At 46.4% G+C, this 20,490-nt stretch overlaps 2 protein-coding genes across 5 annotated transcripts in view; both read right to left on the minus strand.

Annotated features, from left to right (window-relative positions):
- ARHGAP40 (Rho GTPase activating protein 40) overlaps positions 1 to 13,050 on the minus strand; it is a 38,435-nt gene extending 25,385 nt beyond the window's left edge. For 3 of the 4 annotated variants that reach the window (XM_059862513.1, XM_059862512.1, XM_059862511.1), the window contains exon 1: positions 638 to 1,048. In XM_059862513.1, coding sequence (XP_059718496.1) covers positions 638 to 747 — 110 coding nt within the window. In that variant the 5' untranslated portion in view covers positions 748 to 1,048. Of the gene's footprint in view, positions 1 to 637; positions 1,049 to 12,899 lie in introns of those variants that run through there. The other variant, XM_059862515.1, reaches the window with a different exon arrangement.
- A 968-nt stretch (positions 13,051 to 14,018) lies between these two features.
- Positions 14,019 to 17,574, minus strand: ADIG (adipogenin). The gene is made up of 3 exons (XM_059862526.1): positions 17,367 to 17,574; positions 15,795 to 16,084; positions 14,019 to 14,568 (listed from the first exon to the last, which is right to left on the minus strand). The coding sequence occupies exons 1-3, from the start codon at positions 17,491 to 17,493 to the stop codon at positions 14,320 to 14,322; spliced, it is 666 nt and encodes a 221-aa protein (XP_059718509.1). The 5' UTR covers positions 17,494 to 17,574; the 3' UTR covers positions 14,019 to 14,319.
- Between the last annotated feature and the right edge of the window lie 2,916 nt (positions 17,575 to 20,490).

Here is a 20,490-nt window from a genome sequence, read left to right on the forward strand (position 1 = left end):
AAAAATGAGAACTCAGACACATGAAAATGTGAGCTGTGATTAGAAGTAAAATCACTGTCAGCACATTCACCCAAAATCAACAGATTCTGACCACTACAGCAAAGAAACATTCTAAAACTCAATGCAAACTTCTCAACTGATGCAAATACACCTTAGATGAATTCTTAACTCATATATTATCCAGGAAGCACACAAGCAGAACAGTGTTTGTCAAGCAAAGCAGTTCATATTTCAGTTCTATCCTCCACCAACTGCATGATAAATCAGCAGTTCCCACATCCACAAACCCCTGAAGAGCTGGCAGACCCCAAGGCAGGGGACACGGGTCACAGGGAAGCAGTTCAGCTCCTCAGGTCCCACTTCCCCAGCTCGCTGCACTCAGCCCAGGGTGAGCACAGAGAAAAGAACGGGGATTTTCGTAGGCTTGGTATGAGGAGGGAAAAAAGGGAATTTCCATGGGTTTCATTTCAGGACCAGGGCACTCAAAGCACTATTTTAAGAGCACACAATAGCCTGTTCACCTCTATAAAGTCACCTTTCTCCCACCTCCCCCATCCCAGGTGCTGCCTCGGCCCCGCGCCCGCTTTATGGAGCGGCGCAGCCGGGACCAGCCGGTGTGCCAGGGAACGCTCCGTACCTGCTGAGCAGCTGGGCACAGCTGGCTGCCCGGACAGGTGCCAGCACCCCCCGGGGCCTGGCCGTGCCACCCCTGGCCATCCTGGAGCCACAGGTGCCGCGCTTGTCCATGTCCAGCCGGGAGGAGGGTGGCGGTCAGTCCATCCGCGCTGAGCGCACGCTGAGCTGCTCCTCGTCCCCCGCGCGGTGACAATGGAGCATCCTCTGCTCCCTGCCTGTGTCCCCCCAGCCCGGCAGGAGTGACAGCAAATCCAGCCGAGCCCTCAAGCAGCGCTGCCCGAGGCGGAGCCACCCACGCCGGGACACGGGGGACAGCCCACAGGCAGCAGCGAGAGCAAATAGCAGCGAGCTCTTCCCGAGGCTGGGCTGCAGCCCGGGCTTGCTAAACATGAACGTGAGCCTCAGCCCACGCGAAAAAGGAACTCCCAAAGGCAGCCTGGGGAGGAGGAGTCAAGCAGCCTAATCACTCCTTGGCGTGGTACTTGAAGAGAACATCGAGAAAAGAACAAAATATCTGCCCGGGGACGTGGGGAGGGCAGGGGGAAAAAACCCGAGTGCCTATTAAAGAAGCAGTTCAGCGTTTCTTGCCATAGTTGAGCAGTGAGTAAAGCCCAGCTGGATGTAAGACTCTGGTGTTGAAAGAGCAGTGTAAACTCGTAACACCCACAGAGAATATTTTGCAAGATCCTGATTATTCTTTAAAAATCTCATCAACAAGCAATGCACAAGTGAGCAAAGGGTTAAAGCAATCGGATGCCCTGTAGCCGTTCCTGACAGGTTTTGTTCTTTCCTTGTTATTCTCTCTATGGTGTTTCAGTAACTCCTTTGTTCTAGCATTTTTTATTCAGAATCCAGAAGTTAAAGGGATGAGTAACTTATTAAAGTTTTTTAGTGAAGGCACACAAAGCTCATCCAGCACAAGCAGCAATCCCACACTGTGTTTGCCATATTCCCAGTAAAGCTGGGTCTACAGCTCAGCCTGCTTTGCCTCCAACAGCTTAAAGGGCAGCAGCAGCTCTTCCAGAGACAATCCCTCATCATAAAAGAGCCCATCTTGGTTTTGTTCCTACCAACACGGCTATTTTCCCAACCATTCCTGGAGCTCACCCCACTGCTGAAGGAGCACTGCTCACTCCCCAGCTTCAGACCTGGGGCTGGCACTGGGAAGGTGTGGGTCTGGGACATTTACACCTCCCCACACTAACTATGCAAAAGTATTCATGGGAATGTCCTCTCTTTTCCTCCTTACCCACAATTCCTGTAAAATTTGTTTCTCCACCCTTAATTCAAAACTCAGGTTTATCCACATAGCTCCTCCTACACCAGCCCCAAAGATCAAGCACAGAAAGTGCCAGCTCGTGAAGTTCACTTCTAACCAAAACCCAGAGACCACAGGTTTTACAGCAGCACAGAATCACACACAGGCAGGTAGCACAGAATGGTTTGGAAGGGACCTTCAGGACTACCCAGTGCCACCCCTGCCATGCCAGGGACACCTTCCACCATCCCAGGCTGCTCCAAGCCATGTCCAGCCTGGCCTTGGGCACTGCCAGGGATCCAGGGGCAGCCACAGCTGCTCTGGGCACCCTGTGCCAGGGCCTGCCCACCCTCCTGGGGAAGAATTCCTTCCTACTATCTATCATAAAAATTCACCCATGAATGAAAATTGTAAGGACACACAGAAAGAAAATTAAAGATTTTTCATCCTTTTTTGCAGCTACACAGACTGCAGTTGCTGCAGAAGTGTCACCATCATGTGTGACCACACACACTGGTCAGGACATGGGAGGGGAGAGCAAGGAGGGATGACAACAAAAACACCTGCAAGAGAAAATGTGGCTGCTCTTTGCTTTCTGTTTATACAAAAAGCATTTTGTTCTCCCAGGGAACACTCAGCCCTTCCAAACCACTCCCCACCCAGCACACCTTGCCCTGAAACAAAGGGTTGGGTTTCAGGCCATTCCTTCTCCTAGACATAAAATCACCTCTAACCTGCCAGCACTGCAAATAGAGGGGCACCACAGCCCATAACTTTATTTCTTTTGTCCTTCAGTGGTGTCCCTTGTCATTAAATGTCTTTTAATAACTCCAGCAGCCAGCTGATCATCCTTTTTAATGGGCCAATTTACAGACAGAGCCTGCCAGACACTCACACCAGGCAGTTTCATCCTCAGGTTTCTCATGCAGCAGTAATAACTCAGCCAGGGCTGTTGCACAACTGAGCAAATTTAAAGCATCCAGATGAAGACAAAATTCTTTAAGAGTACATTCAGCTTTGATTACTCACACAAAGAGTACACAGCACTGCTGAAAGTTTCTGATCTCTGTGGATAATAACAGCTGCACTGCAGCCTTTCACATCTCCACTCCTGTCTGGCCTCCAGTTATTCATGGCATTTGAGAGGAGTAATCAGTAAGTTTATCTCCTAGATTGTGCTTGTGAGAAAAAAGGTGGAGGAACAGAGGCCAGCTGAGTCTGCTTTTTCAGAGTGAATCAGGATAAATATTCCAGCTCTGGTTTTGAGCTCTCCAGCATGTTTCATGCTCCAGGACAGTCTTCCTGGCATCATTAGAGATGAGACAAGCTCACTAGGATAAGATTATCTGGATCACAGGAGCTGAATCTTACTCAAATATGGAGACAAAGAGACACATGATGCTCTCAGCAGCCAATTAGCTCAAATGAATCACGGGAACAGACCCAGCACCGTAACCGTCACCACTTTAGTGCACAAGTTATTTCTGAAGGTACCCACACATCCTGCCAAGCTGACATGACTTGGCCTGACTTTTTCAGGATCAAAAGGAGGTGGAAAAACATCCAACATGCTTTTGGATAGTCAGGAATTGCAGGAGACCTAAAGACTGGAGGAACTCTCTGCAGTTTGGGAGAGGTGGTTGGCAGAGCTGGGCATCAGAGCCTTCAGGTCAGCTGGAATAAAACATCCAGGGGCTGCATTGCAAGATCACATGGCAGCTTTACATTTTTCAAGCACCCCAAAATCAGTTTGTTACCCTGAAAAATGAATGCAAGTGACACACTGCAATGTGGAGTGGGAAAACTACTTCTTCAATTCTTTTATTCTCAGGTTTATTTTGAGGGTACATAGCATTAGGAAAACCTGAAAATCATTTATCCCCACTCAATCCACCACAGAAAGAAATCCTCAAGTGGTGCTACCTATCCATCACACAGATTCAGGGAGATTAGGAGATTATTCCAGTTTCTGGAGTCACTAAATCAGTGAGATTATCCAAGCCCCAGCTTGCTCCCAGTCTGGCAGGGAGCAGCAGCCAGGCTGTGGCCTGGGGCACAGAGTGAGCTGCAGTCAGGTCTGGGTAAGGCAGCAGCTCCCAGCAGCTGGGCCTGCCACACATCTGGTTCTGCTCTGCCTGAGCTGGGAGAGAAAACCAGCACCTCACAGGAAAAGAGCTGCCAAGAGACAGCCCCAGCAACACTCAGGCCCTACAAAGTGTTCCCACTCATGACTTTACTGCGTGAGACAAGAGCCAACCTGTCCTCCTGCTGGGAGGATGCCCAGGGAGCTGGAGGATCAATAATCAATCTCAATAAATATCAGTATCTCCAGATGCCCACCCTGTTTGAAAATGTCCTGCCTTGGGAGAATGAAGGAGGTGGGGTAGGGGGGAAAAAACAGTCATACTCTCTTTAGACACAGATGTATATTCAGATAAGACAACTGTAAAGTTGCTTACACCTAATTACTACTGTAAATGTAATTTAAATCACCCAAAACATTTCCACTGCTCAAGGAAGAGCTGTAACAATAGAAGGAAGCCCTAAGACAGGAGCTATTCTTAACACTCAAAACCATTTATTCTGATGAATAACCAAGACTTACTTATTACTGTAAATTGAATATGCCTCTGCCTCCTGGGCACCAAAGGCTGTGTAAAATTAGAAGCCTTAGTGGGTTTCAGAGGATGACCTCGTTTACCTCCCTGGTACCTACAGGGGGCTGTGCCTCTCAAAAAAATCTCTCTCTTGGTGGACACTGAAGGCAGAAAGCAGTCACAGGCACCAGAGTAATGACCAGCAAGCTGCTTGTTCACTTCCTCCAAGCACAGGGACCTATTATCCCTGCAGCCAGGTGACACAGGGCCACACATCACTCTGGAGGAGAGGCAGGTGGGACCAGGGAGCAGCAGCCAGTCCCCTCTCCACTGCAGTGAGGGACCAGCACCTCGTGCCAGCTCAGCACACACAGGGATTCTCTGACTCCACTCTGCACAGCTCATCCCCAGCACCACCTCCACAGAGTACTTTGAACATCCTTCATTTTCACAGAAGAAGAATATGCAAAAACTCCAGCTCCCAAGCTCATGCCCCGGCTGATTTCACAAACTTCATTTTGATTTTTGCACCTTGGATTTTCTGTTCCCTTCTGGGAAAGGGATGGGCAATAGAGCAACAAACAGAAAGAGTGGCAGAAATGGACTTTCTTACTGGGGTGCCCCAGTTCTCAGGCCAAAGATGTGATCGATTAGGCTGTCATCTTGTTTATTTCCTGCAGCATAATCACAGCAGGGGATGGGCTCTCTGGGCTGAGCTCACCATGAGTCAGTTTGTGGCATCCCGCAGGAGCTGCTGCCCAAAGAATGCCAAACATCCACTCCTGGGAGAAGTCATGCCCGTGGCACAGCCCCACAATCAGTGCAGCTACCAAGGTTATGAGACAGCTCAACAATAGCTACTGATAAGCTGGGGTTTTAGCAAGGATGGTAAGATAAGGGGAGGAGAAAAGGAGGAGTGACCCGGTCATAATTCCACAACTAAGCTATTTGTTAAGATTAAAAGTGAAACACCTGAGCATGGACTAAGTGCAAATACAGTTTTCAAAGCAACGTTTCATTTAGGAGGTTTTCTTTCTTGCTTGTTTGTTTCGACAGATTTTAACATATTATGGCTTTTATAATGGCCTCATAAAATTTTATATTGGGTCAGACTAGCTGAAACTACTTCAGAAATTAGGCTGGACATCCCCCTCCCTCCCCCCCTTACTGAAGATTATCTTGTTGAATGATTACATTAAAACCTAAATCCACTCGCCTAGATCCTCTAAGATTCAGAGAAAGATAATTGCCAAATGGGTCCCCACAGACATTGTTATAGGGAGTTTATTTGGGAATGAAATGCCACTGTGCCCATTTGTAGGTAGATCCACCAGGCTCTGAGCAGGGGAACAGAAGAACACCCCTTCTCCAGGGAAGCTGCATTTTCCCAGATCCTGATTGCTCCATCAGTTATTTCCAAAATCAAAAGATTTAACACAGTCAAGTAGCAGAAGCTCTTATTTAGCAGCCAGGCAATTGTAAGTGCCAATTATTCCACTCATAAGAAACAGTTTTGTTGTACTCCACAGTGCCATCACTTATCCTAACAGGCTTCTGTTCCACTTTGTCATCTCTTCAGCTGTGACAGGTCTGTCAGGAAGAATCCAAAGTTCTCTGTGTGGAGAGAAACTACAAGTGGTCTGTAATTTATATTTATGGGCATTCTCCTCATTTGTCCTTGAGAAAAGAGCTGGACTGCTGTTTAAAGGCTCAGATGTGAAAAAAAAAAGTCAGCATCCACTATTTTTGCTCTGCTGGCGCCTGGCTCTGAAGTCACCACTCAGAGCTTGTCTGTACTGGTTTCATCTCTAAACGATGCAACAGCTGGAACAAAACTGGTTGAGATGTTGGACCTGATTGCACAATTCAGCTCCCAGCTCTCACAGAGCTATTTGTAGTCAAGAGCCTGTTAACTCATTAGAAGAGGGCTTGTTTTTCCAAAATTTTAATGACGAAGTTTAATTACGCGAGTCTTTATGATAACCAGGACTGGAAGATGTCAGACATGATCTAGGTTTGGCCAGTGAGGGGATGGAGGAGCTTGCTACAGACAGTCCCAAACAGCTTGGTGCTGCAGGATTTACAGGAAGAGCTGAGGGCAGCTGAGGCTGGTGGTGTAAGATCATCTCAAAGGTCAGTCAGGGATTAGAGCAGTGTCTCTAAATCCCCACGTGCTGTTTGCTGTGTAAAACCCTCTGCCCCAACTGGAGGGCCACAGAGGAGATGGGACACGAAGTCTCAGGCATCAGTGTCAAGTGATGCAAGATGGATTTTTATTGCTCAGTTTACACCTGGTGTGCAAGGTCAGACTGAGCAGGGCTCAGTGCCAAGGCCAAAAGAAGATTTTACACAGATCAGCCATTGAAAAGCCACAGTCAAAACCAACAAGTGAAAGAAGCAGAAATTCAACCTGGACTCACAGGTGAATTGAAAACTATGAAGATTTCATAAAAATAAACTTAAAAACACACAAGAAAGGAACTAAACCAATTGTGTTTTACCTCACAGCTCTACGAATTTTGATGAATAAACACTTTAACCCAGCTAACATTCAGAAACACACATTTTAACCCTGGTCTAAGCAACAAAACTTTTGTACAATGGCCATTTTGTGACACAGGCATCACCTGGCTGTGGTTGCTGACCTGAGTCCTACTCATGTTTTGGCCCCAAAAATGCTGATACAGCTCAGCCTGATCTGTGCTGGAAGCAGACACTGGGCAAAAACAAGAGCTACACAATTGGCAGAGACAAAGGAGAGGAGACAATGAGAACTGCTGCTCTTGCAGCTCTTGGGCAGTTTCTGATATGACAAACTCTTCAGAAAGAACTGGAAGAACCCATAGGAATGGTAGAAATCGAGCTTCCATGGTGGAAGCTGTAAATACATCACCTTATCCAAAATGCTTTCAATCAGCACTGCTGAGGCTCCCAGGCTGCCTGCTGAGATACTTGTACCATGCTGGAGGAGGAGGAGGGAGGAGCATCCTCACCATCAGATGGGAAACTGGATTCCTCATAAGCATGGGAGTTAGGGACTTTGTCAATTAACCAATTAATTAGAGAATTAACAAGCTACCATCCCAGAGAGAGGGGACTGAGCCCTTGTTTGAATTTTTTACCTGATGAGCTCACGTAATAAAGCTGGCTTCACAGTGTACATCCTCCTGGAACTCTGAGAGATCCAAATGAGCCATGATGCCTTAGAGCCAGTGTCAGAAAAAGAACTTTTATGGGGTTAAATGATATTCATAGACCTCCAGCTAGCAGCTTCTTCACCTTTACAGACTGTTTTTCCTTTGCCATCTGCTTTGTTAAAAATGAGGTGATGCTAATCCTTTACAAAACTGCACAGACCACATGAGCAGAATTCATAGGAATGCCTTAAAGCAGCAATTCCTTGATTTTATTTACCAATTCCACTCCCCAGTTAAGTTTCCTTCCATCTAGCACATTATTACAGCTAGAATGAGCCTTGCTAAAAGCCGTTCTCCAGAAGAGCTTTTTCCAGGGAGAGTGCTGATATTTCACCAAGCCTTGGATTCTCCCAGGGGAGCTGGCAGCTCTATGCTTGCTCCAAACCCTTCCTGGCCTGCAAACATCCTGCAGCCTCGTGCCTGCAGTGCTCCAGCCAAGGCAGCGTAGGAAGCACGGAGTGAATGAACTCCAAACCCCTTGGATGAGGGATACGGCTGCTCCCAGGAGAGATCCTTCCTCTCCCGTTACTCAAAGCAAACACTGCAGCTAAATACAGCTGTTACCTTTATCTCCTTTTACCCTGCTTGTGCACAGGCTGGAGGGAGGCCAGGGCTGAGGAATGTTTGCCCCAAACAAGGAGCTGGGAGATCAGCTGCAGGGATGTATACACTGCCCTGCATGCCTCACCTTCCGCTGGGGGACACACAGGGATTTCCTTCCACTGTGTCAGCCCCGCTGCTTTCAAACAGGAACATTGTCCCAGCTTTACCTTGACTGAGAAAAACAACTTTCATCAGCAAAGCTGTATTTATTTGTTGCCTAAAGAGGATATCCTTCCAGTTCCATTATATATTGGCCACCTGCTATGGGCTTCACAAGAGTTCCAGGCTCATGTTCACTCAAGGGTTTACACACAAGAAATTCCACCTCGATTTCAGTGTTCACCACTTGAAATCTAATTCAGAAATGAGAGCCTCCAAAGAGAAAAGTGCAGAGGCAAGGGAGTGAAGAGTACTCCAGATCTATGCCTTTCCAATGCTTCTCAGTTACAGTGATACATCTCTCATGCTTCCCTAGGTGACCCAAGCAGAGATAACTGAGGAATATAAAATAACTCTTGGCCAGCAGCCTCCTGTCAGTGCTTCATCCATGCCCAGGCTGCCCAGTTTGCCACTGCTGACCCACCAGTGTGCAGTGGCCAAGCAGGCTATTGTCACTTCACCACGTGATGAGAATGTGCATGTCCACGAGGACATCTCACAGATCAGAAGCCATCATTTCAATTGAAGTTATCACAGATGGCCGAAATTCCATATTACATAAGAACTAAACTTTCAGAGAACTAGTGAATTCATAATGGGCTCACCAGACATTAGGCAGGAAGATTCAAGGGTCCTGAAACTTTTCCCTCTAAAATTTGAAAGTATGAGAAAGAAATACCAGAATATTGTTTGTTCTAAAAGGTCCCTGGTGGGGGATGCCCTATTATTTTTCTGTATGATGGGAGCAAAGTTCCCTTTGCACACAGCTGGCACAGAATATTTAGTGAGAAAGATCCTCATTCTTACAAGAGACAGATTTTAATAGCTCAGCAGTGCAGGCACTGGCAGCCCTGGGGGCTGATGGAATAAGCCATGCAGATGGAAACAATTATTTAGGAAGGGAAGGACTCCTGCATGCACGGAGCAACATCTCACTAAAACTGAAGCCTCCCACCAACACATTCCAGACTCTTGGAGTAATTTGCTTTGGGGAGTATGCTTTAAGCTACATCAGCTTTTGTATTTCTTTCTCCGATCTTAATTGCAGTCACAAAACAAACTCCCCTGCAAACTGACCCAACGGTCTGACCAAACAGCAACAAATACCAGAAATATTGCAAACATCTGAAGCTCAAACCAATTTAGAGACCCAACTCTTCAAGCAACAAGTTCTGATTTCAGACAAGCTTTCCACTACACAACACACCTGGAAGGACTTACCCACCCAATCAATAATTCTGCAGTGGATGACTTACACCTAAAGTCTGTGGAATAAATAATGAATAAATCACACAGGCTGGACTTCATGTGTAGTTTATAAAACTTAAGTGCTTTACACAGATCAAAATCATGAGTCTTGGAAAGGAACAGAATTTCCAAAAGCACTAATTGATTAGAAATATCTAATTAAGGCTAGTCCTTTCAAGCCAGCTGCATAAAGAATATTTCATATAATATGTTGCAGGAGAAAAGTAACTCCAGCAGGTTTCAATTAAGCCTCGTTGCCATATGGATTTTGCATCCACAGCAGGAAGGCTCAAACATCATGTCACAACTAAGATATTTTTATGTCTCCAACTGAAAGCATTTAAGCTGCTTGGAATAGAAGCATATGGGCCATAACATCCCCAATCAAGAAAATATTTTGCTGAACTGGGAGCCTAAAAGGATGTGAAGTTAAAATGCATGATATTGTTGGTTAGGTAGGGTAGTTTCTAACTTTTAAAGGATAGAAAAAGCTAAGAGTGTATTGCATGTATGCCCTAGTGACCTCCTCACCCAAAAGAGAAGACCCCAGTGCCAGTCACACAGTGAAGGGGTGGGGGCTCCTTGGCTGTGCAGACAGGGAAGGGCACTGCTCCTGGAGCAGGCTGCACCATCACAAGAGTGAGGGGCTCCTCAGGTCACCACCTCAGCCAACCTCCTGCTTAAAGCAGGGTCAAACACAGCCAGAGCAGGGTTCTGAGAGCTTTGGCCAGCTAGGTCTTGTAAAGAACTGAGGTGCCAGCACCTCTTTGGGCTCCCATTTCAGCACTCCAGTGTGTGAAATTTTCCTTAAGGCAAGCTGGACACTCACCCATTGCAGTTTATAAAGTTTTGACAAGTAACACAACTCTCCATCCAACTAATCAAGGATGCTGTGAAGTGGGAAACAACAGCTATGGTTTTTTGCTTTCCATAGCTAAAAAAATGACTTCAAAAAAGTATTTTGATTAACCCAAGAGCTCGGCTGCTGTTGCTGCTGCGCCCTCTTGGGATCTTGAGCCAAACATTCAGTGTTATTTTTCTTCATACAGCTTGGACCCAAGAACTCAAATTCCTCTTTACTGGAAACAGATGTCAACCAAGTTAAATCATCCCATGACTCCTGCAGGAGAAGGATGTAAACAGCCACAGCTCACCCAGCTGTTACTCAGAGAGATCCTGCTGACAAGTTAGGGATCCTCACATGCTGCAGGACCTTAAAAATGCTTTGACATAGTGATTTGAGATATGCTTATCACTTAAATCCACCAAAACACATTAGGTCACTTCAGTTTACACTAGATTAGGGTTTGGGTCTTTTTACCAACATCTTCCAGAGTTTTGAGCCCAGAGGAGAAAGAAATTGTTATCTGTGTTTTTATACATACAATGCTTCCCAACAGCAGAGTCTTAATGTTTAACAGACCCCACCCCTGCAAAGTAAAGGCTTTACAAACAAGAAGGGGGGTGGGAAAAAAGAGAGATTAAGCGATGTGCAAAAGGTCACAAAAAATGTACAGTACAGTTTGGCACACAGAAATGCATCCTCCACCTCCCAGGGGGCTTCAATTCAGCCAAAAGGAACTACCAAATGACAACTCTCACTAAGGCTGGGCTCCTAAGTGTTCAATCCAGGTTTTGCTATCTTTAAAGGTGAGAAAAATACCTGCTTGCTGCAGCATGGAAGAGCTCTGGGACAGAGGAAATGAGAAATGATGCACCAGGGGAACAAGAGACCCTCAGGTGAATTAAATCCAAAACTATTTGTGGTCAGTGTAAACAACCACACTGGCAGGAGCTCCACTACAACATCCAAGGCTGCAAACTCTCTTGCTGATGCCCAGGAAGCAGCTTTTGCACACAACAGCAAAAGGAAATTAAAGCACAAACTCATGGATGCTATTGAAGCACTTGCAAACTGAAAGGCAGCTGCAAGGTCATGCTGCATTCATGCTGGGAGCTCCAAATGCCCAGCAAGGACAGGCACAGGGGCAGGCATTACAGCCAGATTCAGGAAAAGGAAATATTTTAAGAAATGTGGATCACAGTAAAAAGTCTACAGGGCTCAAACTGAGACTCCTCATCTGTAGGTCTGTGTCTATTCTCACACACCACCAACCTCTTACAAGAGGCATTGACCCACAGCAGAACCAAAATGCCCTTTCTATATTACTTTTAGCTAAATTCACACACAAAAGTCCTATTCCTAGCAGCCAAATATTTATTTGTGCATTATTTTTCATAGCTCAAAGACAGGAAAACCAGGTTTAAACCACTAGTGCCATCAGCATAGCTGTGGTACTGGGGAACTGTGCAGGAACTAGGAGTCCTCAAAGTAACTTTCTCAGCAGGTTTTTGCAAGCTGGCACCAACCTCCCTGCTATTACAGTGACACTGCCAGGGACAGCCAGCCCAGCCAAGCTAAAGCTATTCTGAGTGTATTTACACAGACTAAAAACTACACAAAGCATACACTCTGGTAGCACCAGGCTTTAGAACATCACCATGTAGCACAAGAAGCAATATTCTCCTAGACCTTTAGGTTGTTTATTTACCCACCTCAGTTCATTTACTTCTTTGCAGTGATGGTCCCAGCATAACATTTTTAAGTTTAACTGTGGCATTCTGGGGACTACCTCAAGATAACAGGGCTTCGTTTTGAGCAGAGGTTAGCACAGTGTAAAAGACTCGAGTAGCCTAAACAAGTGAATCCCATAGAGACAGGAGGTGTCATCCCCAGGGCTTCAGCTGCAATATTAGAGGCATCCCCAACAATGCAACAGCCAGATGAAGCCTTTCTTGCAGTTAACACGTTTTAAGTGCACATCGTGGAAAAGGTGAAGAGAAAAACCTTGACACGACCAGCAAACGTCCTTCTCTCTGGCTCAGGGGAGACAGCTTTAAGATGTCAGTGCAGCCGAGACAATAACCCCATTCCCCACCGGGGCAGAAGCCAAATTCTGCGGGAAAAGCCACAATCCAGGAGTGCACAACCACGGCATCCAGACCCCCGGGGCTGCAGGGCACGGCTGGAGCCCCCGAGCAGCGCCGAGCATCAACCTACCTGGAGCGATCAGTGCCTCCCCGGGGCGGTCAGCACCCACCTGGGGCGGCCAGTGCCCACCTGGAGGGGTCAGTGCCCACCTGGAAGGGCCAGTGCCCACCTGGAAGGGCCAGTGCCCACTTGGAGCTATCAGCGCTCACCTGGATGGGTTAGCGCCTCCCTGGAGCGATCAGTGCCCACCTGGAGCGGTCAGCGCTGCAGAGTACGGCCGGAGAGGAGGAAGAGGAGGAGGAGGAACGGAGAGCGGGGGGTTCTCCCGACCCGCATCTCAGCTGGCCGGAGCCGCCCAGGGCTGGGCGCGGAGCTCGGCGGAGGCGAGAGCAGGAGAGGAGACCCTTCTTCCCTCCGCCCCCGTCCCGCCCCGCTCCCCGCCCGCTCCCTCCGCATCTGCCCGGAGCATCCAACCCTCCCGCTCGCCTCTGGCAGGCGGGGAAAGAAACGGGGGATCCCCGCTGGAGAAGAACCCGAAGTTCCCTCCCAGGAGAGGGGGGTGTCCTGGGCAAACAGCTTTTCTTTTTTTTTTCGTGTTTTCCTTTCTAAAGAAAGGAGCCGCGAAAATAAAGATGCGGGCAAACAAGTTTTATTTAAGAGCGTGGACAAATATTTAGCCACGCGGGGCTCAGGGGATGGGGTGGGAAAAGCAAACACAAGCAGGGCAGGTTCCATCGTTTTTGCGGGCTGATGTTGCACAGTGTGCCCGTGTAAGGCTCTGGAGAGACAGGCACCGCACACGGGCAGCAGAAACAATGATTCCCACCAACGGCAGCGCGCTCATTAAATTACTTTGTAATTCAGATCCTCTTGAAAACAAAAGAGTGTGTTGGACGTGTGCATCAACAGAAGAGCGCACAGCTGTTCTCTTCAAAACCCAGCACCCCGATAAAGCCTTAGGCTACAAAACGATGGCTCATCTCAGGCTCCTCGCCCTCCTTGTGGTTCCAATAACTGGTTAAATGGAGCTGTTGTGAGTGCCTCTCTAGGCTGTAATCTACCTTACATCAGCCTGCCAGCTGTGCTGAAAAACAAAGCCTGAACGGAAATCAGGGACATGCATGCTCTGAATCTGCTGAGGGCTTAATTATTTCTTGTTAATTGGAGGTAGGTCTGCCTCATTTCTTAGACCTGAGTGTTGAAAAAGCCGTTTCCTACTTTGAGACGTGACAAGATGCAGAAGAGAAAAGTGTTAATTGGACTATAAGTATAATAATCCTATGGCTGTATTGCATTTAAAATCCAGTAAGAACTACTACAGAGAGAGATTGCCTTGATCTCATTTATTTGGAATCAAAGATTAGTGTTGGTGAGCAGAAATTATTCCTGATGCTGGTGGAATGCTCGGTCCTTGTAAAAAAAGGAGCTTATCCCTCAAGGAGTTGGCAGCTGTCATCCATTTCACATTTAGGCAGAGTGTTTTCAACACTCTGAAAGCAGCTGTGGTGAGCTGAGTAGGTGCTTAGTCTGGAGTGGGTTTCTTTTTCAGAGAATTCCCCTCGCTCTGCCATGCTGCAGTGGCTGTCACCAATGCTGGCCTGGATTGCCATGGGTCTCCCTGCTTTGTTTTCACCCTGAGGTGGTTCTCTGAGCTTGGCTTAGCTGCAGTTTCCTCCCCAGGACTGAAAGCAGCAGTCCTCTGCTCTCCAGACTCAGGGAGCCCAGGATTTTCCCAGCTGTTTCACCCAGAAAAGTGGACAGCTGAGCCACGTAGGTAACCAGATAGGATGGCAGCAGCAGAGTCCTCAGGATGTTAAAGGTCTGGAGCAACAGGCAGACAAAATTCCAGGTGAGAGAAGAAAGCAAGGAGCACAGCAGCTGGGGAAGAAAAGGAAGAACAGAATTGTCACTGCAATGTCTTTGGAAGAGGTTCCACTTTCAGCAGGATTTTGCAACCACCAGTGCTTGTTCTCTTCCCTCACCCACCCAACACAACAAAAAAATGTCATGTCCTACAAAATGCAAGTTCAAGCTGCTGTGTTCAAGTCAACAGCTGTACATCTGAGGAATTCTAGGAGAACCAAATGCTACCCTAAACAAGACCAAGCTCATTGTTAGCTTTTGAAAAACTAGGAAATTAATGAATGTTAAATGAATTGTTACCACCCTGAATTGTTACCACCTTGGTGGTGTTAATGGTCTTTAAAATGCTTTCAGCTGAGGTGTTGCTGATACCATGCTAAAGCTCAGCTTTGGGGTGTGTTAGCCAAATAACTGCAGCAGGTTAAGATCATCCCAGGGCTTGGCTAGTCCAGCCTAAGCAAGGTGTGCACTCCAGCAGAACTGGTGGGAGGAAATATGAGTGAGTACCTCAGTTGCTGCAATTCAAAACTCCCAGCAATGTAACTGAGCAGACAGGACTGGGAATAGTGACAGTGGAGGCACAGAGCAGCTTTCCCTTGTGAGCCCCTTCTGCAAAGGAACAGACAGTCAAGGCACAGGGAAAGAGAAGGCACACAAGACATGAAGCTCTTCCACTGCTTGAAATTTATCTTTTGGGATTTGTGTAAAGCCTAAAAGGATTAGGGCTGCTGTGTTTGCAAAGAGACTTCTGGCCTCAGTTCTTATTGAGCAAGTGAAATACATCTTTTTTTCAGTCACATGCTCCACTGTAAGAAATCTGAAGCAACTTTTTAAAGTACATAGTACCAGCCATAAATACCAGGAGAGTTTTTACACACGGTTGAGTTAAACTTCTTATCTTGAAGGAATAAGTAGCAAATTTTGCCATTTTAAATGCACTTCTCAAGGACTTTTAAAATATGCATATGTACCTTTAAATATACACACACACACACACACATTCATGATAGTCATTCTGCACATTTTTGTGTTGCCTTTACCTCATCTGCAACAGGAGTCACCACAAATAGGGAAGGCAGAAAATAAAACCTCCTGTTAGTTATTAACCAGGCAGAAACCTGGTTGAAATCTTAGAGCTTTGTCTTGCCCAAGAGGCCTCTGAGTCAGGCAGAGGTGAAAAGTCAGAGCTGAGGCACAAAAGCAGTAGATGTGCAAGGAGGCAGCCTGGTCCCACTACTCACCATCAGGATGTTATAGAAAGTGCTCTTTTCAGCACGGGAATATCTTATCTTCTGCCTCTGGGACCAGCTGTTTGGGGTCACAGCCAGAAGACTTTGGCTTTTAGGATTTGAGCTCAGATAAGCAGGCTTGGGCCTCAGTCTTCCCACAGCTCCACTGGATTGTGACTCCTCTTGCATCTCTGTACTGGATGCATCACTCTGGTTTTCTTCCTCTGTTATTTCACCTTCAGAGTCAGATTCAGGCTCATCAGGAGATTCTTTCTCAATCTTTTCTGTGCTGGGCATCTGTGCTAGAAGTAGGTTTGAAAAGAACATGTAAAACACCTGTAGGTCACTTTTATTCCCATGGCTGCAAGACTTGCACATTCCATCTAGGAGCTAGACAATATTCCTCTGAACTTTTTCCAGCTGAAATAAAGGATTTTCAAACCAAACTAGACAATAAAAGGCCTTTACAAGTGTTTAATTTTAACTAATTATCTCTTAATCAACGATTTTATTAAAGGAGAAGCTGAAGCATTACCTTTTTAATTGTGCTTGTTGCAAACAAGCATAGAGGAAGTGGATATGACTGAATTAGTAGGGAAGCTATTAAAAAGAGTACTTTTATTTTTATAACTGAGAAAAGCTTTAATGTTCTTATTCTGTAAATATGCTGGTATGTAAAAATTTAGTGATGTGTCTAGTCTTACTGGTTAAAATGTAATTTAGAGCATTTGTGGAAACAGTTGGTGCTAAGAGCAGTTACTACAGGCCAGAAATAGTGAATGTAAATGTAGCAAGAATAACCTGAAAAATCTCCTTCAAAGCATCAAGAGAATTACTCTGTCCAGACAAAACACTGAGCGCTCAACTGCAGTGTAAGGATGTGGCACAGCTCTGTAAAATAGATATTTTGTCACTGATTTTGAACTTCCTCAGCTGGGATTAGATTTTTTTTTCTCCAGCCTTAGAGCAGAGTAGCAAGGCTTTATCCTCACAAGTGCAACAACAAGCTTACTATTAGTCTAAACCAAAGCCTCTTATTGGTTGCTGACACATTAAAAGAAAAAATTCGGGATGGATTGGAAAAACAAACTGGAAAAATACATAAATAAATGAAAATGTATGTCTTGCTCCCTTCAAAACTTTCTATCAGCCTCAGCATAAAATAATTCCCTACCAGCTCCCCCAGTAAAACCCTCCATGCCTTTCCAAAAAGGAGAGGTGCAAGAGAACTGTGAGGCCAGAATTTAAAGTGTGCAGATTTAGAGGATTAGGCTTGCTTTCAGGGAGATTTTTGAAATAGAAACCTGTAAAAATTACTAGTCCTTTGTCCTTCTTAAATCAAATTACCCCTGAGAAAAAGAGAGAGTGTAAGAAGGGTAAGTAGCAATTTGGTTGTCTTATAAGCATTTCTAGCAGAAAAGCACAATAAATTGTTTGTTTTCTCTATATGCTACCAGCAGTACTAACAAACCTTTAGCTGCCTCCTGTGACAAGTGGCATGGTCTAAAAATAGCCAGCAGAGTGCTTTAAAGAGGAAGTTAACTCCATGCAGCAGCATTTTCCCTGATCAACTGCCCAACTTACCTTCATTAAGCAGCAGCTGTAGCCAGATAATGGCGATGATCAGCAGCATGACAAAGGGCAAGCAGAACCAGAAGAAAAGCAGAGGAAAGGTCAGCTCGTTCACCAGAGGAACCAGGGGATACCTCATGGCTTGCTTCAGGTTACTCTAAGTTTAGAACAGCCCGAGTGCTCCCCTTTCCAAGCACCTCTTAATCACTCTCATGGCAGTGCCGGTGGTCACAGGAAAGGAGTGGTAAATCAGCAAAGGGGACAGCCCCGTGCTGGGGAGGGAGCAGCAGGGATTAATAGGGGATAAGAACAACTGAGAAAGGCCAATCAAGTCAGATGTTTTCTTCAGCTGCTATTTAGAGGATAAATACAGGTTAGGAAGCTTTCCAGGCTTATGTTAAAACTGTAGTTATAAAAACTTGTCATTGGATACAGGGGAGGTAACCAAGGGCTTTGGCCACTTTGAGACTGAGTAGCCAGGGCTGCTCTTGAGAATAAAACAGATCCAACCCTCCAGAGAGGTGTAGAGGATGAGCAGCTACAAGATTCTTCTCCTGGGCTCTTATTCAATGTAGAGCACAAATATGTCCCATATAGACTCTATTTTTAGCCTACTCTGTATATCCTCATCTATTAGTTAATCCTTTAGGGAAATAAACCTTTATATTTTAATTGCCCTTCTGTCTCCCTTCCCTCCAAGAAAGGCAACCAGCACATTTTATAGGATGTGTGTCCATAAAAGCATTGCTTAGGAGTAAAGGAATTCAGCAGTGATCAAAGAAGGAACCAGATATGGACTTGACAACTTGATATTCATCATGCTGTCGGTTTCTCCTTCAATAAAATAAAGCCATAATCTATTGCTTACCTCACAGAGGGTTGTTTGACTAGATTGTTTGTGTAGCTCTCAGGAGAAGAGAGCAGTGATGTAAATGCACCGTATAAATGATTGCCTGCATTTAATGCTCTTGCTCAGAGCGTGTGTTTGTTTTTATGTAGTAACAGCCCCTTGAAATGAGCCTTTTTAATCCCAAGATCTAAATGAACTCTGCAAATTCTTATTAATTCACATTAATAACACCTTTGCATGATAAAAGAAAGCTATTAGCTCGGCTCTGTGCATTGGGTAAACAAGTGAGAAAAGCCATTAAAGCCCTGAGCTTCAAGGATGCTCAATATTTGAGTCCCCATTTCACACAGTGGGGGTGGCAGGTTGGGGGCACCTCTGGAAATCAGGCTGTTGATAGCTTGTCTACAGTGCTGAGAGGGATGGAAAGCAGCTGAAGCTGTGATCTGTTTCATTTTAATGATGAGTTGTGTCTCAGTCACATCACGGGCAGCCCTTGGAGACCACGCTGGCTCTCACTGAGCTGAGCCAGCCTGGGACACCCTTGTTGCCATGGCAGGATGGATCCCACCCTGGAACCCCTTCTCCCCAGGGAATGGGGGGTGAAATAAGGGGAAAGGCCCTCCCCATTCCCTAGCTGGTGGCACAGGAGTGGCAGATGCCTGGGCTGTGTCAGTGACCTCCTGGGCAAGTGGCAGGGCCCAGGGCTGTGGGGTTTCACCTCCACACAAGCCACAGCCACTGGGGAGGCCTCCCAGCCCAAGTTTAAAGGGCAGGGGTGCCCTGTGTGAAGGGGAGCAGGGGTACAGCCCAGCCCCAGGCTGATGGTGGTACCCACAAAATTGGATTTGTTACCTGGTGTGCAAGAAGCCAATAACGACACACTGGAGAGGGACTTTGTTCATTTCAGAGCTGCCCCAGCCTGGGTGCTCAGCGGTACTCCAGAAATCCAGCACACCCCCAAGGACTTCCCCTGCCATTATTCATACACAGAAACTCAGAGTTAGTGAATTTCCAAGCACAGCCCCTCTCGGAAGTTAGGACTGCTTAGTAAGTTCCATGCAAGTTACATCAGCCCAGCAATTTCTGTGCATTCTCAGGGGAAGGGTCTATTTTAGCACTATAATGAACATGTTCAGCACTAGCACACATGGACCTTGAGTATTTTGTCAAGTTAGCAATACATAGATAGACATACATCAACATTTTCATTTGCTACATCCTTAAAACTCATTAGCTTCAGGATGCCCTTGACTAAGGGATGATCCTGCTGCCTGTTCCACTGATCAGGTCTCCTTTCTTGCTCATTAGGCTTGAAAGCACACAAAGGTCTTACATCAAAGAACGTCCCAGTTTAAGAAAATCTTGGCAGGTTCCACCCTGGGGGTGCTGGTGGACAGTGGCTGAACATCAGCCAGCTGTGCCCAAGGGTCCAACAAAGTCCATGGCACCCTGGCCTGTGTCAGGAACACTGTGGCCAGCAGGACCAGGAAAGGGATTCCTGCCCTGTGCTGGCACTGGAGAGGGTCACCTTGGCTCCTGTGCCCAGTTCTGGGCCCCTCAGCCCAGGAAGGACAATATCCAGGGCTGGTGTGGTGGTGTTTGAGGGTCCTCAGGATGAGGGAAGAGATGAGAATCTTGACTTTGTGTTTCAGAAGGCTGATTTATTATTTTATATATATATTATATTAAAAGAAAATTATATCCTAAAACTATACTAAAGGAAGAGAAAGGAGACATCAGAAAGCTAGAAAGGAAAGGAATGAATAATAAGATCTTATGACTGCTCACAGCCTTGACACAGCTGGCTGTCATTGGTCATCAAGTAAAAACAATTCACATGCTGGGTAAACACTTCTCCAAATCACATTCCAAAGCAGCAAAACATGGAGAAGCTGAAGCTCCCCAGCTTCTCAGGAGAAAAGATCCTAGTGAAAGGATTTTTCAGAAAATATGTCTGTGACAGGCTGGATGAGGCTCTGGTCTGTTGACATAGTTGTCCTAAGTCATAGGCTGGACTCGATGATCTCAGAAGCATTTTCCAAGCCAAATGATGCTGTAAGGGATGCCAGCAGGTCAGAGCAGACGATTGTCCCCTCTGCTCTGCTCTGGTGAGACCCCAGCTCACCCACTGGGCACAGCTGGGGTGTCTCCAGCAGCAGAGGGACATGGAGCTGCTGGAGCAAGTCCTGGGGGGGCCATGATGCTCTGAGGGCTCTGGAGCATCTCGAGAAGGGCCAGAGAGCTGGGGCTGTCCAGCCTGGACAGGAGAGGGTGTGTGCAGACCTC

Source organism: Haemorhous mexicanus, chromosome 18 (genome assembly GCF_027477595.1).
Source record: "Haemorhous mexicanus isolate bHaeMex1 chromosome 18, bHaeMex1.pri, whole genome shotgun sequence".
In the NCBI taxonomy this organism is placed as follows: Eukaryota; Metazoa; Chordata; class Aves; order Passeriformes; family Fringillidae; genus Haemorhous; species Haemorhous mexicanus.

What these genes read in the sequence shown, in the direction of transcription:
- ADIG (XM_059862526.1), bottom strand. Translation starts at nt 17,493, where the DNA reads ATGAGGTATCCCCTGGTTCCTCTGGTGAACGAGCTGACCTTTCCTCTG. An exon ending in ACAGCTGCTGCTTAATGAAG is followed by an intron (nt 16,085 to 17,366) that starts GTAAGTTGGGCA and finishes ACCTACTTCTAG; the next exon opens with CACAGATGCCCAGCACAGAA. An exon ending in CTTTCTATAACATCCTGATG is followed by an intron (nt 14,569 to 15,794) that starts GTGAGTAGTGGG and finishes TTTCTTCCCCAG; the next exon opens with CTGCTGTGCTCCTTGCTTTC.